This window comes from Xyrauchen texanus, chromosome 32, assembly GCF_025860055.1.
Source record: "Xyrauchen texanus isolate HMW12.3.18 chromosome 32, RBS_HiC_50CHRs, whole genome shotgun sequence".
Classification (NCBI taxonomy): Eukaryota; Metazoa; Chordata; class Actinopteri; order Cypriniformes; family Catostomidae; genus Xyrauchen; species Xyrauchen texanus.
Genome location: NC_068307.1, coordinates 18,797,995 through 18,823,660, shown reverse-complemented (window position 1 = coordinate 18,823,660; position 25,666 = coordinate 18,797,995). Strand labels below are relative to the sequence as shown.

The window sequence follows — 25,666 nt, the reverse complement described above, 5'->3', positions numbered from 1 at the left end:
GAACACGCAGAATGCGCATGCGCTTCTAATTATTTGCACTAATTAGTGGGCCCACAATTGGCAATTTATATTTGAGCCATTGCTGTCACTTAAGAAACGCTAGAAGATACAATCGCTACTAAACATCAGGTGAGGATGTGCAAGTGTGTGTGTCTGTGTGTGTGTGTGGGTGTGTGTGTGGGTGTGTGTGGAGGTCAGGAGAAACCTGCATTTGTATGTCTAGTCTAAAGCAATATAAAATACTTATTTATAAATCTTATCTCCTGAAGAGAAATCGTCCGATGTCATAGCATGCATGCGCCCAACCACCTGTATATGCGTGCACAGTAATATGGAGTATACTTTGACGGGCTCATGTGTGACTGTAAAGCAGACGCTGAGCATTCACATCAAAATCAAAGTATACTTCGGACAGGGGTGTTTATCTGATGTCAGTGTTCTGGCATCCTTGTTCTAATAGGCGCATTTGTCATGGCAGATATTGATTATTAGAGAGCTTCTGCATGAAACACAATGCCCTACAACGCTTTAGAAGTCAGAAGAATCAACACCAGCACACACTTTGTACTTTACAAGAGCCAATCCAGGATTTGAGTTGTGTTATTGATTTAAAAACCCATCTCTCTCTTCTTCAACATTGACCTGTTGTACTGCAGCTAAGATTGCAGCGGGGAATCTGCTGGTGAATCCCCTGGAGCCTCTAAACGCTGACAAGATCCAGGTGAAAATCGCTGACCTGGGCAACGCCTGCTGGGTGGTGAGTGTGACATTGCCTTGCACTTCCAACATACATAAATCAACACCTAGAAGTGTTTGCTTCTGCACATTTTAGGCTAATTGTACATTAGACATTCAGTACAATGACGTGTGGTTAGATTCAGATGAGGAACTACATTTAGGAAATCAATGCATTTAAGATATGAGTAGATTTATTAGTGGTGATCAGTTTAATACCTACAATATGAGGATATTGTCAGCATGTGTCAATCTTTTATCAGCATTTGTTTCTGCTTTATGTAACTCTTGTTCATTCTGCTCAGCACAAACACTTCACAGATGATATTCAGACACGGCAGTATCGCTCTCTGGAGGTGTTGATTGGGGCAGGATACGGCACCCCAGCAGACATCTGGAGCACAGCATGCATGGTGCGTTTAAAGACTGGAACTGTATTTTCTTTTTTTTTTTTTTAGTAATGGTAGCGATTTTACATTATTTTGGTGGAAGAAAGCACCCCACCAATTAAGTGTGCAGTCCCAAAATATCACAGTTTCGAGTCAGTATCTCGGTTCCAAAACCTGCGTAGGCAGCTGCATTCTGAAGAATATAGGGATTACTTTATTTTTCAATGTGCCTTTCCTTCTCACGCACCGTCTAGCGCTCAGCCTTTTAACCGAAACACTTTTTTTTACGGATACTGATCAACAGTTCTCTCGCCTTTGTAACCATTTGGATTTATTTTTTCACTGAGCTCGGCACAATGCATTCTGGGATTACATTCACTGCATAGAAAATGTGATGCAGCCTTCCAATTTGGCCAAAAGAAGTCTATTTGACCTTTTCGAACACCCTTCGCATTGAGAGTGCACCTCTAATGTTGTCTAGGTATGCAGCTCACTAGGTTTTGTAACAGAGCTTATGTTTTCAGACAGAAGTCACATGTCTTAGATTATTTCACATGGATAAGACTCATCTACTGGCAGCTTTCCTCAAACATTTAACTGCAAGTTTGGCTGACACTGGTCCCTTGGTCCATGTCCTACTCTGCAATGCACAGACTTTGCACTTTTCTTTAACAGTGGGTCCTGACCCACAGAAAGAGTTTAAACTGTCTGTATCAGCATTTCAAGCTCACTACATAACAAAAGAGTCTTGCCAGCTGCGCTCTGTCCCCTAAAGCAGGCTTTAGTTTGGTTAATGGTAAGAAGGTTGGTTTGGCCTTTCAGATCGATGCCTGTCACCTAGGGAATTTTAATGATATTAGGATTGTTTAACACACACACACAAACATCCATTTTCTGAGTCAAAGTTTGTCTTTCCGCAGGTATTTGAGCTGGCGACGGGAGATTACCTGTTTGAGCCTCACACTGGAGAGGATTATTCCAGAGATGAAGGTAATTATTCTTCCACAGGCTGTGATTCTGGCTTTGTCTGAAACCTAAGGCAGCTGCCCAGTCACTTGATGACTTTGCTGGCAGCGTTTTCCCTTTGTGGGATGCATTTTAAGTAAACTGGCAGGCTGCTGTCCAAGGTTAGCATAGCTTGATCTCTAATGATCTAAAACAAATTACAAGGTAACACTGTAATGTGATGATCTATAACAAACTCCATTTAGTTTCTTAGTGCTGTTGATAGCCCTAAAACAAATATCCTCTAGAAAGGACAAAAATGAATTGGTGGATCCCAGGAGGCTAGATATAATGATTTTAGTTGGCCAGTTGAAGTCAATGGTTTCAATGTTTCCATCTTGTTGCTCAAGCAAGTGACAGAAGTTTTCTTGATATTTCTCTGTTTTTTCCTTTCGTGAACAGATCACATTGCGTTGATTATTGAGCTGCTGGGGAAGATTCCTCGTAAACTCATCCTGAACGGCAAATATTCAAAGGAATTCTTCACCAAGAAAGGTACAGCATGAGTAATTGCTCAGCTAATGTTCATTTCACTTACTTGATAAACTTGCTTGCAGTCTTCAATAGGCTTGTGTGAATGTTATAGTTTGATTAATGAGGTATGTCAGCCGCTCCCATGGTTGGTATGGCTATTACACTTTTCAGCGCGTGTGCCTGTAACACATATAGCCTCTCCCCTTTTTTCGCTGGCTGTCCATTTTAACCTCCTGAAGCCCGAGTGTTACTGCTGTGTGCATTTCCCCATTTCTCTTTTTGATTTGTAGCACCTAATAAACAAGCAAAAAACGTTACAGACCATTTATAAGAAATTGGCATAATTCATTTTAATTTAAAATAATGGCCAGTATCATCCAATCAATGCCAACCATGTTACAATACAATTTTGCATTATACATTCTGAATCTATGTACTGATTACCATTGTCCCATGTCTGCCGAACATGTTGAGTGGTTTCAAACATCATCTGCAGCTTGAATCTGAACTTGTGTTCTGATTTTAGGAGTGAGTGCACTTAGCTGCATAGATAGCTCTAGGATGCTCCCTTGCTTCCTATTTAGTGATTGACTTAACCTCCAGTGTGCTGTCTGTCTGTGAAATACACCTCATTTCCATCATAACTCCATAGGATTGTAGGATGCACCTATTGATTTTTAATGTGAAAGTGCAGTGAATATAGGAATGCAGTTACTAATGTTAATGAATAGAACAATATTGTACAGGGATAACAAAATAAAATATAACAAAAATAAAGCAAAATAACCTACAGATGTGTTAATGTTTAAAGTTATTCAAAATAAAGTTTTTTTTTTTTTTTTTTCACTTTTGATGGAATAATGTCCCAAAATCCACGGATGTAGCGTCCATCTAGAGATGCTACTCTTTACACCCAGAGAGGTTTCCTACCAGAGGCACTTTTGTCATGGAAATCGACATCATGTTGTTGTGTCACTTAACTGTGTCCCAGAATTCTAACACTTAAACAACAGTCTTGAGTGTTGTGAACAGTATTCAGTCGGTTTAATTTATACATTACATAGTGAAGTCAAAATACAATGTAATTCATGTGTATGTGGGGTTACACAAGGTTAAAATGGATCTATCTGCCTCTAAAATCACTGTAACATTCAGCCTTGTGCATCTGACTGTTTTTTTTAGAAGTGAAATGTGTCATTTCAGCGGTACCAAATAGAAATTTAAACATTGACATGTTACCCAAACACACCCCATTACAAACAGCTGCACATTAAACTGGGATCTTGTGTATTTTTTGTGTATTAGGTGACCTGAGGCACATCACTAAGCTTAAACCGTGGGGTTTGATCGATGTTCTGGTAGAGAAATACGAATGGGCACAAGAGGAGGCCCAGAATTTCACTGACTTCCTCCTTCCAATGTTGGACCTCATCCCAGAGAAAAGAGCCACCGCTGCCGAGTGCCTCCGTCATTCCTGGATCACCTCCTAGTGGCCAAACACCTCTAACACACACACTCACACACAATGTTCTTTGGAACTCATGAATGCTCACAGATCCTGTCTTAAAGAGCCATGCCTGGTATCATGGCAAATGTTAGCTGCAAGTTGCGAGAAGGTCCAGTCAAGCAGATCTAATCTGAATCCAGTTCTTATATTGTTGTTCTTTATGTAATTTGTATAATTTCTGTGTGGTGTTCTCAATGGTTTAATTATCTAATTATCACTTTTGCATAAATTCCAGCATATCATGATTGTTTGAAACCATTTCAGGATTGCTTTCAAAATCTTCCCAAATATCTATGATTCCACTATCCATTTTCATAGAGCAACAGTGTTCAGTTTGAAATAATAAGGACTCAACAGCTGATTGTAGTGTTTCTTCACCGTATTAAGAAACCATAAAAACGATTGTTGATCTTTCATATTGCCACAAGATGGTTATAGATCAGATGTCTAAATGAAACGGGGATCATGAAGTATTCCCACACATGATTGGACATTATTGGAGTTCTTAATCTGTTTTTATTTTCAGAATTCTACTTATTGAATGTGCGTTACTATACAAGAGAAACATATCCATGCATTTTTACCACGAAAGACTAAAGTAAATAAAAGGAAAGAAATGCTAATTTTACATCAATGTTTCCATACAGTATATTTTGCAAAATATCTATTAAGGACTATTAAAGGTTGAATAACCCATTTTGTAACATTAATCAGTATGTTTAATAGAGGAAAAATGAATGCCAGGGAGGATTCATTTTGGTATCATTGTTTCCTTTACAAAATCTAAAATGGTGAGAGCATTTCAAATATTGTACATACTCATACCAAAGAGTTGGTTCTTCACTGGATCTTTGTTGTACAGTCTTAAGTACCAGTATTTGTGTACAGTTTTGCCAAGGCTTTCTGAATGAATCTGCAATGATATTGGGCATCTTTTTGAGCTTTCACAGTGTTGCTTTAGGCAAAATCATATGATTTGTTTTTATTTTCACAGACATTTGAGCAAAAACCATTCTAGTTTCATTTTGACGGGCCTCTTCTCTGTTTTAGATAAGGTAGCTTAATTTGACCTTTTATGGTAGCCTAATACAAACACATCCTCTGCTTCTCTGCTCTTTATCTCTCTCTCTCACTCCTTTTTCAAGATTTTTCTCTTGATTGTTCAGCACTGAACTAAAATGTTTTCTGTAGTAACTTAAATAAAGGTTTGAAAATGGCATCTGGCTTGTGTATCTCATATTTATACTTGCCTTCATCTTAACACTCTAACCATTTGCAAGATATTTCTACAGTTATACATTATCTAGCTCGGTTTTAACATATGTAATTGGTTAGATATTGCCCCTTGTAAGTATATGTGTAGAGTAAGACTTGACCACTAGCTAGTGTGATGGCATCAGTCAGTCCATTAAAGGTCTTATTGGAGACATTTCTACACTGTTAACAGAGCAACACGTTGTCCTACTGCCACGTGAATCGGCTTGCAGTTTATTCTTGCTCTATTAATTTCGGGTAACAAGAACACCGTAAAACCCTTAAGTTAGCAGAACGCAAAAATTTGAGGAAATCGGTTACATAAGTTAATAAAACTTTTAAGATTCTGATTTTGTACATTTATATGCATGTTAATTGCTCATTTATGAAATACTGAGTAAGCAAACTCATATTTTATGGCACCTAACTTTATATTTAAATCTTTGGATGAATTTAAAATGACCATGTAAGCTAAATTTAAATATCTCCAGTAGAGGGAACCTTACTAGCCAGTGAATGCTAACATACGGAATGCACGCTAATTTGAAGATTAGCATAGCAATTACTCAATGAGTAAAGCAATATACTTTACTATAAAACAAACTAAATTTGTACCTGTCCTCAACCTCCACTATTCACAATAATGGTAACCCCCAAAAACTTTAGCACAACGGAAACTCTTCTAAATAACACAACAAACATAAGTTCCCCCTTTATATTCATCTTGCACTTATGTTCCTGTAATTTAAAATGACAAGTTAATGAATCTCAAAACAATAAAACAATTCAGGTTACTTCAAAGGTGTCCGTTTTGTGAATGTAAAAGAAAGAGTTATCATACTCATTAATATTAATTCATTTGGATTATTTATTTTTTCTGCACTCAAAACAATTATTTTAAGCATTAGGGCTTACAGTGAATGCATTGTACACAAAGGTGATTCCTCAAATTACATTAATTTGGCCACAATTTCACAAAGTATAAAATTATCAGATGTATGCACTTTGCTAGAGTAATCTCTTAGGTGGCAATTACTTTTACAGGTGTTGTGGTGAATTTAAATGATTATTTTCCTGCATATTTCAGTTGGTCTGAAAGTGGCCTGTATCCCATAGGGTCCATTGTGTTGTTCATGTGTCTTCATGCTTCCTCTAAAGAGAAAGAGATCCATCAATCCATATTCGTTTTTTAACATTGCATTTTTTTTGGCATTGCATTAGGAATATAAGAACAAGAATAACATGATTAATACGGTTTTCACATTTGTTGTGAATAAGCATGCTAAAGAAAGACTCAAATACTAGTGTTATCCCTGATGTTGTTTTAACCCAAATAAATTAGGTACAATTAATACAAGTCCCAGTATTTTCGGCTAGGTGGATGATTTGAAAGATTTCTATCATTCAACTGGATTTTTTTTTTGTTAAATTTGTCCCAACACCCTTTGCTCGTGATAAATATCACTTGTGAGCCGAATATTTCATTAGGCGTCATTTCCAATCAAACTGTAAATGTTCGAAATTATGCAAAATATTTAAGAAATCATGAGCACTCACATTAAAATAAAGACTCCAGTCATATCAGTAACATTATAAAAGTTGTTGTATTCTACATGGAGAGGGTCCGCACATGGGGGCTGCCATGTTAGATTCACATGACTAGCCAAATACTACTCGCTTAATCTCAGTAATCATCCTGTAATTTGACTCTTTCACTCATTGATTAAAGTAAGCATGGCTGACTGTGAATGCTAAATTTCTACAATGGCATCTGAAACTGAAAACTGTAAACTATTGATTTTAAATGATGCTGCATCCAAGCCACTAGGTGTCAGTGTAAGTTCAAGATGACACTAAAAAAAACAAGTTACTGAGTGCACCTTTAAAGATTTAAAGAATTCATTTCAATCTCCCTCATTTCCATCACAGAATTACATTAAATACAATACAGAATTTTAGATGTGATATAAATTACTTTTATAGAAACAATTGACACAAATCTCATGTAATGCATATACATATAAATGGACATCTCTCACCTTTCTTGTTCTCCGTCTGGAAGTCCTCTGGCAGCAGTTTGTCTTGCCGGTTGCCCAGCACAAAGGCCAGGAAAGAGAGGATGAGGGAGTCCATTATGCTGATGATGGCCAAGATGTATGCCCAGCGTACTGTGCAGTTACCCAGTGTGTACTTATCCGTCCGCTGGCCACACATCCGCTTCACCTCTTCTGAGTCCCAGCCATCTGGATAGATCATGCATCCTATGACCATGCAAGTTGCTGAGGATAGAAAATAAATATGGTATACTGGAATGTAAAGAAGACCTTTGTCAGCTAAATATAACAAGAAACATTGCAGCCTATAAAATAGTGCAAAATGAACTATATCTTGCAAGCAGACTCATATATGCTCAACTAAGGGAGTTTAGTTTTGTTGCATTAATCATACATTACTATAGTGGTGAGCTTTACTTTTTGTGAATTCTATCCCACAAAATAATTCCATATATCATCATATTTTTGTAATAGATGTTGGGTAAACAAGGGAACATAATAAGTCACCAGTACAATTTTAGAAATGTCAGGCTGGTGTAAGTCTTTATTATATGTATTTTATATTTTATTTATTGTGGTACAGTGTGACAACTAGCCCAACTCTATCCTACATCATTGTCAAAATGGTCTTCGACTACCAGAAATACTTTGCATTGGGACTGTTGCCTGTCAATGCCAGCCACACTTATCTCATCATTTATTATTCATATGATAATATACTCTGTGCAGGGCAGCTGTGCGGGTATAGCTTTACACGCACACACTCTCACTTTCATCCTCTCTTTCTTTTAATGAATAAGTGTAATTATTTAAATGCACTGTTATGTAAGACAGTGTGATGACCGATGGTTATCTGTGTCATCATTGATAAATGCAATAGATCAGGTAACACTAAAAGGCATTAGGCCTATATATTTTTTTATGTAATTCATTTTAATTACTAATTCAGAAAACAAACATAGTTCATGTACTTTACATTGAAATAAGTAGCCCACAAAAGTATTTGTAATCTTCAGTCACATTTTAAAATGTATGAAGGTTGTTGCATTAGCTAATGAAACATCAAACAATGTCGCATTTACTTGAAAGAAAGATAGCAAAAGCGCACTTTTCATGCTAAATATTTCACAATTATATAGACAATAAATATACATTTAAAGTTAAGGTTAAAATATAATTCAGCACTTTTAGACTTGTCAAACATTAGTGAAACATGTCCATAGTTAATGTGATGACTCTGTTAGGAACATCAGGGAAACTGACTTTATAAATCTAAATGACCTTGAAGACCAGTTGGTTACATGTAATGGCAAAAATGGCTCAGAAAAGTGAAGTTTGGAGTAAAGGTCTGTTAGGTTTATAATCTTTGTTATAGCAATAATATGGCTTCAATTCAAGTTAAGCTCAATCGAGAGCATTTGTAGAATAATATTAATTACCACAAAAATGAACTGACTTGTCACTCCTTTTCTTTAAAAAAGCAAAAATCTGGGTTTCAATGAGGCACTTAAAATGAAAGTGAATGGGCCCAATCAGTAAACATTAAAATACTGATTCAAATGTACAGCCACAAGACATACATGATTTAGTATGAGAAAATTGCTTAGTAATCTTTTCTGTGTAAATTAATCTCCAATGTTACACATTTGATGCCATGACGACACAACGCCATAAACCCTAAAGTCCTAAACCGACCAGTTTAAACTACTTTACAGCTCAAATAATACACATGTTTTAACAGAGTAATTAATTTAAGTGCTTTTATCGAATTATAAGCTTCATATTTCTGCCTTTAAACCCTCCCGTAAATGGCCCCAATCATTTCAATTTTAAGTGCCTCATTGCAACCTCGATTTTTGCTTTTTTTTTAAAGAAGAAATGAATCGAAAAGTAATCAACATTATGCCACCAATGCTGTCCATTGATCTTAACTTGTATTGAACCCAGAATATTCCTTTAAGGTTTAAGTGGCATTAGTATGGTGTCACTTACCAGCTGCCAGCTGCATCCACGCACAGATCTTATACACGCTGCCTGAATTGCAGAAGAAGAATAAACTAAAGCAAACAATAGTTCCCACGATCAACAGCAAAGAAATCCCAACGAAGAACATGGCAGTTTTGAAAGCACCAGAAGGAATGGATCCAAAGTCCAGCGCACTGCCCTTACACACCAGCTCCCCTGTGATGGGATTCCCAATGCAGTAGTGAAAAAGCCCAAAGTAACCAGACTGAGGTGTATCGACACTGTCTCCAATCCAGTAGGGCTGAATAAAAACCACCACACAGATGATGGCGAAGCAAATAGTGAAGATTGTCCACAGCACACCAACGGCCCTCGAGTTTCTCACATAGTTTGTGTGATAGATCTTGGAGGCTTCTTGGGCAGATAACATTTTAGTCATGTTTGCTGGAGATGATGGTCCACCCGAGGGTGAGTATTCAAGAAATTAATGATCAGAAAGAAGCCAACTGACAACTATTGGGAGAAACGTAGTAAACTTCAAACCCTATTTAGTCAAAACATGCCAAATTGGTTATCAAACTGCCAAATGTCTTCCATGAATCTAACCACTACTCAAAACAAAGATCAGATTATGTCTGTTTGTTCATAAAAGAAAAAAGTAGGCACCCAGATAGCAATCTTCTCCTTATTTCTTCAGGATCTGTACTCCGAATGGTCAGATCTGTATCCCGAGTAAAATAATCGAAGCCAGAATTAATGTAACTTGTGTCTCACACATTATATCCGACCAATGAGAAAGTTTGAAAGCTAATGAAAGTGGTAACTTCATTCTTACAGACATGCACTAGTGCTGTGAGATCATGGGATTATTTATTAATGTGGGTGCACAGTTACTCCCTGGCAGTGCCTCAAAACTTAGAGAGCTAACTTGCCTGAAAAAGGATCTATCTTCTGTTGTGTTAATGGTTTGTGCTACAAATAGGGGAGACTATCCATCTATCTATCTATCTATCTATCTATCTATCTATCTATCTATCTATCTATCTATCTATCTATCTATCTATCTATCTATCTATCTGTCTGTCTGTCTGTCTGTCTATCTGTCTGTCTGTCAGTTTATCTTACAGTGCCTATAGAATGTCATCATACCTTGTTAAAATCCTCAACATTATTATTTAAATAAATTCTATCTAATCTTTTCCAGCTGTATTTACACATTATAACCTTCAAAATCAAAGGGAAAATAACATGTAACAAAATTATCTGAAAAAATATTCAAAATGAATTACTAAAATACCTGGTTTAGACACAGTAAGTGATCATCCCCCTAAGAATAATCATTACAAACTTGCTCAGGTGTAACCAATCAGCTTTCAGATCACATACCTGGCTAATTGGCCCCCACCTGACATCAATTGTAGTAGTTTTGATTACTTTAAATAAATACTTAAAGTTCCATGAGGATTCCATTACTAGTAGTGGATGGTAATGAATTGAAATATTCACCACAGTTGGAAAGGCACTTTTAAAGGGCTCTGTGGTAAAAACTGTGTGTGGCACAGGTTAGGAAAAGGGTACAAAAAATTTCAAAGGATTTAACTGTCCCTCTGAGTACCGTTCAGAGCATTATAAAGAAGTGGAAAGTGCATGGCACCACCAAAACCTTTCCTAGATTGGGCTGTCCCTCCAAACTGATTATTTCTTTCTGTTATTTTGTTTATTCAGTAATGCTGTTGACCGTGTTTGTCAACTGCAATTTCGTGTGAGACTGACGATGAACTGCAAATAAACACCACCTGTGTAATGCCAGCCATGTTATGAGTCTCTGTCTAACCCTGCTCTGCTTCCATTGTCAGACATTGTATCATTGTGTTATGCTCTGGCTATATATATATATATATATATATATATATATATATATATATATATATATATATATACTTGCCACTTGATGGTTCATGAGATGCACCTTCATTAGAGAAAGTCAAGATTCACCTGGGAGCAATTTACCAATTCAGGACAGATTTAGAAAAAAAGTCCAATGGAAATGTATAGAAATATGCTTGACATATTATGACAACTTGTTCAACCATTTTTGCATGTAAAGACTTATGCTATGAACTAATGCCTAAATGTTGTGGGGGGTGAGACTATTCAACAGAGATCCATTATAATACATTTTGATCAACATGACATAAGCAATTGATAATGTAGGAAACAGCAGAGAATTGTACATAATCATTTGCCTGGATGTACCAAAGCATTTGCAACTTGTTCAAAGAAATGAGAAACTGCTTTTTTGATGTGCACAAGTGACACAATGATGTGAAGATTGAACAGGTAGTTTTGAGAATTTCAATTCTGATCTGAGAAATGTACCAAAGCGACTGAGAAAAACTGTAATCACAAAAAATTCATTTAATAGAAGTATCGGTATTGGTATCGACGATATTGAACTTTAAATGATTGGTCTCGGATCGAAAAGAACCCACCCCTAATCTACAGCTGCTGTTCAAGAAATTACATGTGATTTGATTTGATGGATCACAGATTCTCCCTAGCCAATCATGTTGATAGATAAAAATAAAATCAGGAGAGGGAAGTAGGGAAACACAGACGGTGGGAAAATAGCGCATTAAAAGTACTGTTACAGCACTTAAAATGTACTCAAGGAAAAGTTTATAAACATTAAGCTACTTAAAAAAGTAAAATTTCTGGGGGAAACTACTTAATTACAGTAATGTGCGTATTTATAATTTGTTACTTTCCTTTGAGTCTCTACAAACTGAAGTTACAGTGATGCGAAACGCATAAGGGAAATTCAAAGGAAGGATGTTTCACAGAGGCAATCTCCCTCCAGAAGATAAATATGCCACAACCTCCTCTTGTCCTCCTCAGGCTCACACCTGAGCCACTTGACCTGGGTCATGTGGGGAATCCAACGTCTCCATCATTTTGGAACACACCATTAATCATCAAAGTCAAACTTTACAACGGTTCAAACAAATATGATTTTGGAAGTCCTGGAACACTAAGAAAAAGTTCAGCCTTGGACATCACCCCCAATTCAAATAGCCAACAATGCAGCTTGCAGTCCAACTGGCATTATCTGACAGAATATTGGATTTCAAGGAAAACGCTTCTACCACCGGTTTGTCATTATTCCTGATCTTTCTTCACCACTCATCTTAGGGATGGATTTCATGTTTAGAGCATCAGTTAGTTTTCATATTCCATCCAGGACTGTAACAATCAGTGAAACAACCCCCTTCTATGTGAGTTAGAGAGTGAGTGGATAGAGGAGCCAGAGGATGGAAGCTTAATGTTTCTGGATGTCCATCCATCTACTTTGTGTGAAAAAGTCAGGGAGGCACACCTGAAAAAGGAGCAAAAAGCACAATTACTAGATCTTCTTGAGGACTTTGGGAGCTTGTTATCCTATCAACCTCCCACCCTATACCGTACGTTCCCAGCTGAGAAACAAGTCAAAGAAGACCAGATTCAAAAGATGTTGGAGGAGAACATTACTGAACCATCTTCAGGACCATGGGCTGCCCCAGTCATGATAGTTAAAGCCAGGTTTTGCATCTACTACAGGGGTCAAGTCAACTCGCACTGAAAGATTTGTACCCTCTACCTCGAGTTGACGAATCTTTGGACTTCTTAGTTCGTGGGAAATTCCCTACAACTCTGGATCTAGCTCGAGGGTACTGGCAAGTGTCCGTTGAGGAGACGTCAAGACCAAAAACAGCTTTTATATCACATTGTGGCCTCTTTCAGTTCAAAGTTATTTCCTTTGGGCTTAGCAATGCCCCCCGCTACATTTCAAAAGGGTCATGAACACTTTACTCGCTGGCCTGATCTATGAATGCTGCACAGTCTACTTGGATGACATTGTCATCGCCTTGCCGACCTTTGAACAACACCTGGAAGACCTTCAGGAAGTCCTGCTAAGACTGCAGTCAGTGGGTCTATCTCTGAAGCTGGACAAGTATCATTTCTAAATATTCCTTGGCTATCGTGTCACACAAGAGTGAATATCACCAGACCCGGTGAAAGTGAAAGCAGTGACTGAGTTCAAAACACCAATAGATGTGAAACAAGTCAGAGGATTCCTTGGCCTCAAAGGCTAGAAATATTTAGCTCTCACCAGGAGAGAGATTCCGTTCAGCTGGACTGAGAGTCAAGCTTCCATGGATTTTTTTGAAAGAGTGCCTCACATCAGCATCAATCTTGTGCTTCCCGGACTTCAACCAACCATTCCTCATTCACACAGATGCCTGCAACTTAGGTCTTGAGGCAGCCTTAATATAAAAACATTACTTATTATTGCTTATTTGAGTGGCATGTCAATGCTGTTATTATAGCAAAAGGAAGCTCTAGGGGTATTATCACTTTTTAAACCCTGTTATTTTGGAACTGTTGCCTTTTTTGTTACATGAATGTTGTAAGGGACATATTATTGAATGGGTTTTGTTTTCAGGCTGTAAGTCAAAAAATCAAAAGTGACTATTCCAAAGGGGTATGATTATTTTCTATAGGAAACTTAGGAGACAGACAGACAGACAGACAGACAGACAGACAGAGAGACAGACAGACATCTTTCTGTCTGTCTGTCTATCTCAAATCTTTACAAGCACTGCCAGCAAGGGCATTATTTATCCAATAGGAGGCGCTGTGACATAATGAAAACAGCAACTCTGCAAGCGACATGAAGAAATGAGAGGACATTTACGTGGACATAGTCCTATATATCATGCATTTTCGGTTTAATCACCGATGTAATAATTAGCCCTATTATTCTATTACAGTCATCTCCTGTGTTCAGAGCTCAGAAATATTTTTTATGAATGCCAATCTTTTAACAGCCTAATCTGACGCAAATCAGATTAGGGCTACTTCAATGAAATGATAGATGCAAGGTACTAAATAATCACCCTGTCAGTTTTAACAATTGTTGGCGTACAATTTATTTAAAACGACAGAAGGGGACAAATAACATTGACATTTAAGAGGGAATAATGTCACTATCCCCATCACCTGTCCCTGTGGTGCATAATTGCACAATAATTCATGATTAAAATATGTGAATCAAAGGTGCTGGGACAATAGCACAATACAGTGGCCCCCTGGGGTTGAATGAGAAAATCAATTAAATGTTCAACTGCCCAATTCAGCCGTCCCCTGCCTTTGTCATGAATAGCCACCAGACACACATCAAGTGCTGGATGGAACGTGCCATCTGCTGCTCTTGATAGCATTTTTATTTTTTTTAGAACAGAGAAAGGTCACTTATTTGATTATATTTTTCTGCTGAGTGTCAGACCAGCGGAAGGATTGATTAATCATTTTGAAAAACACAACAAAATTAGTAAAGTTAGCATCCTAATGAGAAGTGACTGCTGTAATAAAAATGTAATTTTAATGGAATGGTGGCCAGAAATGTGAAGGTCCAAAAAGCATATAAAGGCAGCATAAAAAAAATCCATAAGACTCCAGGGGTTTAATCCATGTCTTCAGAAGATAGGTGTGGGTGAGAAACAGATCTTTATTTAAGATATTTTTTGCTATAAATAAACAGGCAGGGAAAAAAAATGGTATACTTGCATTGAAGAAGGAACCTGAGTCATTTCTAAAAGGGACCAGAATATCATAGACCTGGGGGTGAGCTCTTTCTGACTTAAGCTAATAATTAACCGTCATGCAACCACCCAGAACACTCATAGAAACCATATAGCAACATGCTAAAAGCACTCAGAACACCTTTGCAACTGCACAGCAATGCCTTGGCAACCACCCAGAAAACCTCTAGCATTGTAAAAATCTACTTCATAGATTGCACTGCAACCCTATGGGCATTAAAGCCCACATCAGCCAATCAGGAGGTTTTAAATCACCCTGTGGTCATTCCTGGTGTAGCCTTTATACAATGTGGCCCAACAGCTGGTGACCACGAGTGAGATGTACTTACAGTACTGGGCCCTGCACTTCACCAGCAGTGTTCTATAATGATTTGGTTGCTTTGAGGTCCCTAAGAGCTTTGTCAGTGTGTCCTTAAATAAGCCAAATTAAGTCTATTAATAAATCTTAGTTTTTTCTTTAAGAATCAGGTATGTGAGAGAAGAGATCACAGGCAGTTATTCAGAGTGTTTTACCCGTGGCTAAAAGCAGATTCTCATCCCATGATGTTGTTCGCCTAAGGTGGAAGTGAGGCTGGTCTATTCACACTACACCACTTTGTGGCCAACATGAATGATAGACTATAAAAAGTATTTTTGTTGTTGTGAGGACATGGGCTCCACTTATCTATTTGTTGCCGGGCTAACAGCTTGCTGTCAGAGGAATGAAAGGTCCAAAACACAGGCAAACTTAACTCAGGGTCTTTTATTTCCGACTGTGACCGTAGAGGCACAGCATTAAGAAAATAGCTTTGGCTTTTCGGGGTTGAAAATGTTTTAGGAAACATAAAATCCAGGAATTTACAAAAGTACAAAACAAAACCTAAATGTGGCTTTTCTGTAACTATAACACCAAAAGATAACGGCAGTGGCCTTTACACTCTTTTCGGTATTGACGAACACAATCTGGGTCTCACAGAGGGCCTATTCAGCACTATTTCTCCCCTGCTCTTCGATGGATCAATGAACAGTATTTTTGGACACAAAGAGAAACACTTCACATGGCTCACGATCAGTTGTCATCACCTCAGTTTACTTCCCACTGATTCAATATCGAGCTAATACAAGTGGATATCGTTCACCCTTTTGGTTTTTTTATCGAGTTATCGCTTGTACATCTCAACACACGGATAAAGCAACATATACTCTGCTGATCGCGCTGCTCACACTCTGCTACCCGCGCAGCTTCGACACTAACTCTCGCAATACTGACTTCCAGACGAGAGCTCAGCAACCAAAGTTTTAAAGGGCCAGCGTCATAATTTAACAGAATTGAATCAGTATCTGTATACATCATTCATGCATTACTAGTACTATATGACATCAGTTCCAATTACACATTTATATGTAAGATCTTTTCACTTCCACTGGTTACATATTTAACAACATTTCCATAGAAACATGGCACAAGATACATGTAAAAATAAGCTGTTATGTATCTGTTGCAAATAGGGATGGAACGATACAATTTTTTCTCTTCGATTCCGATACCTGAAATATAAGTAATCCCAATCTGATACCAGTGATGTTTTTTCTTAATGAGTTTAGAACATCTATAATTCACTGTGTGGAACTGATTGGGAGTACTCTTTGTGTAAAGAAACAAAAACATCTAACAATACATTATTTCATTGTAAAATAGGAGAAAAGAAAAACAATGATATAAGAGCATGTGCATACTTTATGTTTAACTAGTCTGCAGGATGCAGCATCAAAAATAACAGTAATTCCAGTGAAAGTCTTCAGTAGAAAAGAAGCCAGTTCTCTTTACACATTTGTACCTGTATCTGGACTTGCACATGGTTGCACATGGTCTCTCTCTCTCTCTCTCTCTCTCTCTCTCTCTCTCTCTCTCTCTCTCTCTCTCTCATTAATTTTAGTTTATTTTTAAGAGTTTATCAATCCACTTTTTAATCACACAGTCATTTTTGGAACCCGATTTGTTTTATTGTAATCCCTAATAATAATAGTAATAATAATAATGATAATTATTATTATTATGTTAAAGGGGGACCGAACTATTAGGATTGGGCTCATCAGACTGATACCCGATCAGGGTAAAAACGTCAGTATCGGACCCAATCCAGGAATCGGATCGGTGCCATCCCTATTTGCAAAACGGTTGATCAATAGGCCCAAGCTCAATAATGTATTTTACAGTGACACTTGTAAATTGTGTGTTAAATATACAACTGTATGGAGCCTGCGTAGCTCAGTGGGGCTGGACTGGTAATCTGGCATACCAGCATTTTCCCGGTGGGCCGACGCTCTTTGGGGCTGATCAGGGCAGGACTGGCCATCGGGAAAACCGAGGGGTCCGGTGGGTTGGCCGCGAAATGGACCGAATGAAGCTAAAATGAGCCGCTGCATTATGCAGAACGGACCTCAAAACGGCGCCGCGATATGCAGAATAGGATAAGGAGAATGTATATAATATATATATAGTACTGTACACCTTTAAAATTAGTTTTATGTCTTGTGGATTTACTTTTGAAACAGTGAGTATTTTAACCTTTACGGATTGGCCCCATTCACATCCATAATGTGTATCTCACTGTAACCCAGATTTGTGTTTTTTATTTTTTATTTGGAATGCCCAATTCCCAATGCGTTCTAAGTCCTCGTGGTGGAGTAGTGACTCACCTCAATCCGGGTGGCGGAGGACGAATCTCAATTTCCTCCGCTTCTGAGACCGTCAATCCACGCATCTTATCACATGGCTTGTTGAGCGTTACCGCGGAGACCAAGCGTGTGTGGAGGCTTCACGCTATTCTCCACGGCATCCATGCACAACTCACTGAGAGCGAGAACCACATTATAGCGACCACAAGGAGGTTACCCCATGTGACTCTATGCACCCTAGCAACCGGGCCAATTTGGTTGCTCAGGAGATCTGGCTGGAGTCACTCAGCATGCCCTGGATTTGAACTTGCGACTAGGGGAGATTTGTGCTTTTTTTTAAAGAAAAGTCAAAATAAAGTTTTGTTGTAATCAACATTATGCCCCAAATGGAGTTGATTGAACTTAATTTGTACTGAAACTGGATTATTCGTATACAGTATATAAATTCAGACAGGGTGATCAGGGTCTCGTATTACTTATTACATGGCCACTTACCAAATAAAAAAATAAATGCCTTATTATTCTTTAATAAAATAAATAATTATAATAATAAACGGAAATACTGATACGAGTCAAATCATTTTAATGAGAAGAATGAGAAGCGTGGAGTGATACAACAAAGATAAAACTAGTACAGTATGAAATGGGTTCCCTGGGACAACGGTCGCAGAAGGTCACGATTTACCAATCAGAATGAAGTATTCCAGAGAGCCATGTAATGTTAATGATTATTATATGATCTAACCACAGTTATAATTACCATTATAGGGTTACCATAAACATTAAAGTGATTATAAAGCATTATGAATGCATAGAAAGGATAGTAAATATTAAAATAATGAAAATCATTTACTCACCCTCACTGTACCTTGTGTACAAAGCATTATAAAAATAGAAGTTGGGTTAGGGAGTCCATTAGGAATATACTTGTAGGTAAATATATGTGCAAATAAATATGCAACAGCGCTCTTTACTCATCTCACTCGCATAAAACACAGAATATATACTCCTCAAAAATGCATCAACAACATGGAAATAACAGTTATGCCAAATTAGGTAAATAAATGCTTTAACAGTGTTCATTAATCTCTAGCATTGACAGCTGATTGCTAGAAACAAGTATAAATATGTTTGTAGAACAGCAACAGGGGTGAAATAATTTTTCGTTTAATTTTTATGGCCTCAGTGTGAAAATAATTTTTGTCTGAAGTCCGTCTTGCAAAATCGTCACAGACTTGGTGTGAATAGGCCTTTATGTTGTTAGACTCATGTCACTATTCACTTTCATTGCATTTTTTTTTTTTCCATAAAATGAAAGTAAATGGTGACTAAGGTTAAAATTCTGCCTTACATTTCCTGTTGTGTTACACAGAAGAAAGAAAATCATACAGGTTTAGAACAACAAGAGTGAGAGAGCACATTAATACAGATATTTCTATTTGATCCTGTTAAGAATACTTTTGTAATGCTTCATACATACTGGTTTCACAGAAAGTGTTACTGAATATGCCCAAAAATGTTTCTTGTCATGTGCACTCATGTGGTTCCAAATGATCCAGTTTAGGCTTGTCTGCTCTTTTAACCCCTCCAAGACAAAATAACCCCCCCACACACACACTGTGACCTCACTGTCATCCCTTCTGCACATCAGGTCTCTCTGCCCATCATGTGGCACTAACACTATCAATAAACGTGTCACTGGGGCAAGTCCCACAGGCGACGCTCAACCCCATTACCTCGGCCCAAAGCAGGCCCAGTGTGAAATTCACAAGCCTGCGTGGAAAGAGGTGGGGTGAAACAGCACAAGACACAGAATGGAGGCCCCCCTAAGAGGCACGCTTTTGACCGCCCCGGCCATTGAGTTCTTCTTCACCCAACTGTGCACTCATCAAACTCTTTGCTTTAGTGACAGTCTTTGCCTTTGTCAATGTAAGATGGGGTAATTATTTGCCTCCTTTATAAAATCCTGACACCATTTGTCTCCTTCACAAACCAGTGATTAGCAGTGCTAGCAAATAAAAATACAGCTAATTCTTACATGTTACAATAATCCTGAAGGTTTTGAAAATCCCCCTAAAGGGTGACCAGTAGTAAAATTGATGCTTGCTTTAGATAACACCACTAATTACTGTAGAAATGCACACAATCAGCATGTCAAGTGTTGCAAGCACTTTTCACACAACACCAGATCAAGCACGCATTAGTATTAGACTCTAACCTGGGCTGTTTGGTAAGCCCCTTTCCACACAGATGGTGATGTTGCTAGGGGGAGGATGGATATAATTTGGGGATGGATGAGGGAGTCTGTATGTTAACGTGTGTGGGTGGATGTCTGTGTTCTGTAGCCTAAAGGCACAGACACACACACACACACACACATAGCAGACTGACCTAGATGAAGTCAGAGCTGTCAGCTGACCCTGTGCCTCGCCGTTCCTTCTTTCTACCCAAATTTGTGGCTGCTGTATATACTAACCCCCCCACCCATACACAGACTCAACCAAACCCCTCCTGGTTATTGTATGGAGGCTTTTGTTTGGCGGTTCAGACTATGGTGTGGGTTGACCATTAGAGTGAAGTGTGACAGGACACCTCTAACTAGTGCTAATGTAAACACACTGCAACCTTGTAACAATCTGTCTGGAAAATTAACAAAATAACAGCTAAAAATGAGGGAAAATACATAATTGTTTTAGCCCATGGGCAAATATGAGTTAGCAAAAGACTGCATAATGATATTCAATTGCAGATAATGAAAACGTTTTATTAAAGAATGTGAAATTGAAATTGAAAGTATAGCAAACTGTGCAAAGGGGATTATAGAAACATCAAAAAAATTAAAATGTGTTTCACGCTCTCTGTCACACAGCTGTATGCCTATCAACTTCTCCTTCTTGCTAAGCTGAAATGCTCTGATTGTATATTATTTAAATGTTGTCTTATTGTCTTTGATCTGTTATGTCATTTTAGAGAATTTCCCAATGGTTTGGTGTACATGTAGGTTTGGCTTATGAACTGAATAATTATGCCATTTTTAAAGGTTTCAAAATCTAAAAGGCTGTGCTGAGGGTTCTCATTTTTTCAAATACATAAGCTTACCCAAGCCGAGATTAACACAAAAACAATCACGTCGTTTCAAAAATAGCATCATGTGATGTTCCATTCCTCAAAGCATTTACATACCCCAAATAACTCTTACGTGAGCAAATAATCGTTTTGATGTCAAATTGAGGATATTCTTAAACATTCATCACTTTCAAGATGTTATTTATCATGGAACAGTATGTGAATGATCTAATATGTTTTTTCTGCAATCCTATAAAACTGTTTAGACATCTGTTTTTAATAGGGCTTACAATGCATCTTATATACTTTGGACTGGGGGTGGCTGCCATGCATTATGCAACACGCTTTAACTTATATGACACAGCTCCTTTATTCTTTAAGTGTTATTTGTACAGGACTGCAACTGATCCTTCCACAGTCAAACTAATCCTCATGGGAATCTGGCGGTCTTGTGAAATTATTTAGTGGTGATGTACAAAGTGCAGTCCCCTCATCTTAGAAAAAGTTCTAAATGTGCTCCCATGACAGCTCTTTCATTGCTCTGAGCTCTTGTGAAGTGAAGATTGAAGGACAAAGGCATACAATGCTTTTTACGTTTCTAGTCTTATAAAAAAAGTCAAAATATAAATCACACTCTCTATTTTCCTGACAATGTTCACAGTTCCACTTAAAATGCGGAAGTCAAGTTAGGAAAGTTTTCTCTGTGTTTCCCAATATTTCATCAACATTCTGCTTAAAAGGATAGTTCACCCAAATATAAAAATTATCTCAGCATTTACTCACCTTCATGCCACCCCAGATGTGTATGGCTTTCTTTTTTTCTGCAAAATATCTCAGCTCTGTGGGTCCATACAATGCAAGTGAATGGTGAACAAAATTTTAGATAATGTCAGCATAAAATAAATCCATAAGAATCCAGTGGTTGAATCCATGTCTTCTGAAGTGATCCAATCGTTTTTGGGTCGTTTACACTTCCTAGTGCTTGTCACATTAAACCACTGGATTCTTATGAATTACGGTACTTTTATGCTGCCTTTATGTTCTTTTTGGAGCTCCAACTTTTTAGTCAACATTCACTTGCATTGTGTGGACCTACAGAGCTGAGATATTATTCTAAAAATCTTTGTTTGTGTTCTGCACAAGAAATGGAGTCATACACATCTTGGACGACATGAGGGTGAGTAAATGATGCGAGGATTTTCTTGTTTGGGTGAACTATCCCTTTAAGTCATAATGGCTTTAGACATCCAATATATTACTGCTTTTTGTTTTGCTTCTGGTCGTCTTGTGCACAGGACGTGTTGTAAACCATGACCCTTGAACCTATTTTTCACCCCACAGACATTTTGGAGCAGTTAAATGCGTTATTTTGAGCCGGTTCTTTTTTTAATGATTCATTCGAACCGATTTGCAAAGCGTTCGTTTTTAATACCGTAATGTGGATGACATGTTGCAACTGAACATCACAATTTTTGACACATATTTTTCTATATATCTTTTTTTGAACATACAGGAAAATGTATTTCGCAAGAGTGACTGCATCAAATCGAAACGCATAATTTGACATTAAATACAACTAAAAACAACCTAATGTACACAGCTTAACAGTCATAACAGCATTATTTAACAACATGTTTATTTAACTACAAAAATAACAAAAAAATGACATCTAAGAACACTTCTTCAGAAATTGCTCAAACGAATCACTGAATTGTTTTTGAAAGGGGTTCATTGGCATGGACCGTTCGGGCGAACCAATTCATTCAAATTAATCGGACTTTACAACGCCTCAGATGTGTTGGCTGGAGTGCGGAGTCCGGTTTTAAATGGTAAACCGCTGCTGAACTCTAATTGGTCAATTAAATGCATATGTGGGCGGTTGCAGCAGGTATGTATGGTCAGGAGGCGTGCCAATCAGCTTCATATGTACACGCCCAAGTGCTGCACATTCAAAGTGCGAGGACGCGCTGTGTGTGGTTTCGGATGTACCACACATACACATGACAGGATACAGGCTCGGAGCCAGTCGAAAAAAAAAAAAAGTCAATTTTTAGTCATGTTTTACGCGCCGAGAATATTACTGTAATTATTTCAGCAGTATAATAGAGGTGAGTTGCAATGTCTGGCTGCGTACGTTGATTGACGGACCGGAGCGGCTGCGCGCTTATGTTAACGCACAAGATTATTTTTAGTTCGCGCTTAAACTTTGTGAGAACTTCGCGGCATCACTTCTCATTTTGACTGGCGAGGTGAGACAGCACGAATCATGGCGACACAAAACGACTGCTGTGTCAAGGTCTCTTTAAGGTAAGCCTGACTGTGAGAATCTGCTGACTGTGGCAACATGTAACCAGCATTTCCCATTGCTTGTATTGTTAGATACGGTTTATAGTGTTATTCATGGTTTATTTACCATGGAATAAATAACTGCATGTACAACAGAGAGTTTTGCGGACAGGACCGTTGCAATCCCTGGGTGTGTGCTGCGCAAGGTAAACCAGGGTGGACACATACACGTTGTTCAGACATAGAAACTACTCACAGAATGTGTAGCATACTAGGTGATCGTCAAGTGTGCTTCAAAACACAGACTCATGTGCAAGAACTATTACACTAAAGGGGTATGCTTAAGATAATGATCTCAAAATGCATACATTTTGGTTTTGCTTGTCTCTTGGTTATGCAATGTAGATGAGTCTGGAGAAGTGTGCATTCAATTGCTTCATCTTGAGTTTTGCATAACTGATGAAGGACATCAAGTAATGCAGGAATGTCTGCAAGGTGATAATGACATAAGGCAAGCACGCGCGCGCTCTCTGTTCTTTTATTTCCTTTGTTAATAGTTCGCATAGCATAGATTAATATCGGTATGGGTCAGTATTTGATGGAGGCTGCATAACGTCGCCTGTCTTCACCTCCATCTGCAATAAGCATGATAATTGATAATTACATTAGGGTTATTATATTGTTCACGTGCGGGCGAGCTTGTACAACTGATTCGCGTGTCAGCATTCAGGAGCAGCGACGGGCTGCAGCATGACTCGAGGCGGTGGTCTGTCTGAGCATTGTCTGGCACCCTCCTTAAATGAGTCTGATGGGAAAAAGTAGAACAGTGTAGAGAAGAAAATCTAGAGTCTTTGTGTATTGTATCCATATTGTCACAGTTCCATGCTGTAAGCCCCTCCGGGAAGCTTGGATGCAGTTCCCTTTGTGTTGATTGCAGAAATGCAAACATTAAAGGCGCTCTTTTGCGTTTTCTGATATTAGGAGCTAAGGCTGCAGGTGCATGCTATTGATTTCTGATACAAGGGTTAAACCGTACACCGAGTGAGCTTCACTGTGACTGCTGCTCACTCAGGGTCACACCTGCAGATGGGAGGGGGAGCATTACATCAATGAATGAAGTGTAACCACGTGTTCTGTTAAGCATCATATAGGCAAACTGTTATTTAAAGCATACATGATCTACACATCCAGTGTTGCGTGAATTTAGTTACAGTACTTGTAAGGCAGCACTGTAATGATATACATCAAACAAATATCACTATTATATTGCTCATTATGTTTATGACTGAAAAACAAACCCCTAACCCCCAAAATTACAGTTCGGCATATAAATGGGCATTCACGCTGACAGCGATTTTAGTAAATCGCTGTCAGTGTGAATGCACATTTATAAATCGGATTTACAGCAAGAGATCAACCGGAAGTCATTCATGTGCACTGAATGATTCACAGTGACCATTGGCAATGCAACAAAGTTGAGCAGAGTTCAAAATGCAAATGAGCAGCAATGCGGTGGGTACCAATCGAAGTGCACACAGTGATTCGCTGCCTAGTACAGTTGGATACTGTATTTTAGTAGGAACTCCTATTAGTATTACATAGACTTATCAAGCAGTCAGTATCTATGTTTCAATTGAAGTGTTTCAAATTTTTAAGTGCATTTCTAAAAATGAGACTAAAGAAAATATGAATCGTTGCATGTTTCCATCCACTATGTCATGTGCATTACCTTAAAGGAGCCCCCCTTGCCTTGATGGTGCAGCTGAATGTCCTACTTGCTTCGGGGGAGAGTTTTATTTAAACGATTGGAGCAATTGTTCCTCATTTTATTAAATACTGCCAGGAGATGGCACAGAACAAGTGTAATCTCTGATATTATGAAGGCTGAAATGCCTCCGCATACCTGGGAGCGCCGGCGCTCAAAACCGTTGTGGTGGATTGTGAGGACCCATTTTAAAGACCAGCTGCGGGTTAAACACTTCTGAATGTCAAGAGCTATGTACGAAGAATTGTGTGCCAAGGTCGGACCTTTAGTTGGGCCAGTTACATCATGCTATCACACACTCATAACATGTGCACGAATGGTCAAAACACGTCATCGTTTTGCGAAAATGTACATATAAATATAAGGTTTTCATAACCTTAATGCACAGTTTAACTAATGCAAAAGTCACATTCAATTTTAAGTGAATTTTGAGTTTATTTGCATATCAAGCATTTCTATTCAGGATTTCTTATGCGCAATTTCAAAATGTGCATAAAAATAGTTGGATGGAAACCCATTAAGGCACCTCGTCAGACTGTTTGGCCAAATTGTATGAATAGTACCTCAAATTGTATGGCTTGTTTGTTCTTTATTTTGATTTGATAAACTATATACTATTTTTTAAGAAATAAAAGATTTAAGTCTGAAAATCTCCCATTGAAATGCATTGTTAAAATGTGCGCCATTGCAGACCTTGCCAAATTTTTGGTCTTTTCTCTGTTGTCTGCACATGTATCAGTTCTATGCATAGTATGCATCCGTATGGGCCCATGGTCAATGGTATATACTTTTGAAAGTCTAGAATGCTTGACCTCGATGTACAGACGAGCAACAGATTGTTAGCGCTATAAAATCAGAAATTGGAA

The 25,666-nt window shown here is 38.1% G+C and overlaps 3 protein-coding genes across 7 annotated transcripts in view; 2 read left to right on the top strand and 1 right to left on the bottom strand.

Annotated features, from left to right (window-relative positions):
- srpk1b (SRSF protein kinase 1b) overlaps nt 1-5,323 on the top strand; it is a 57,007-nt gene extending 51,684 nt beyond the window's left edge. For all 5 annotated transcript variants that reach the window (XM_052101008.1, XM_052101009.1, XM_052101007.1 and 2 more), the window contains 5 exons: nt 657-757; nt 1,041-1,148; nt 2,045-2,114; nt 2,532-2,624; nt 3,909-5,323. In XM_052101008.1, coding sequence (XP_051956968.1) covers nt 657-757; nt 1,041-1,148; nt 2,045-2,114; nt 2,532-2,624; nt 3,909-4,093 — 557 coding nt within the window. In that variant the 3' untranslated portion in view covers nt 4,094-5,323. The remainder of the gene's footprint in view (nt 1-656; nt 758-1,040; nt 1,149-2,044; nt 2,115-2,531; nt 2,625-3,908) is intronic.
- Nucleotides 5,324-6,505: 1,182 nt separating this feature from the next.
- lhfpl5a (LHFPL tetraspan subfamily member 5a) lies at nt 6,506-9,828 on the bottom strand. Its single transcript, XM_052101134.1, has 3 exons — nt 9,411-9,828; nt 7,404-7,643; nt 6,506-6,516 (listed from the first exon to the last, which is right to left on the bottom strand). Exons 1-3 carry the CDS (start codon nt 9,820-9,822, stop codon nt 6,506-6,508), a joined length of 663 nt encoding a protein of 220 aa, XP_051957094.1. The 5' UTR covers nt 9,823-9,828.
- A 13,052-nt stretch (nt 9,829-22,880) lies between these two features.
- The window catches only part of LOC127625937 (kinesin-like protein KIF21B), a 121,521-nt gene continuing 118,735 nt past the window's right edge, over nt 22,881-25,666 (top strand). The window contains exon 1 of the mRNA XM_052101425.1: nt 22,881-23,056. Within this exon, the coding sequence (XP_051957385.1) occupies nt 23,016-23,056 (41 nt within the window). The 5' untranslated portion in view covers nt 22,881-23,015. The remainder of the gene's footprint in view (nt 23,057-25,666) is intronic.

What these genes read in the sequence shown, in the direction of transcription:
- lhfpl5a (XM_052101134.1), bottom strand. Translation starts at nt 9,822, where the DNA reads ATGACTAAAATGTTATCTGCCCAAGAAGCCTCCAAGATCTATCACACA. An exon ending in GTGGATGCAGCTGGCAGCTG is followed by an intron (nt 7,644 to 9,410) that starts GTAAGTGACACC and finishes TTCTATCCTCAG; the next exon opens with CAACTTGCATGGTCATAGGA.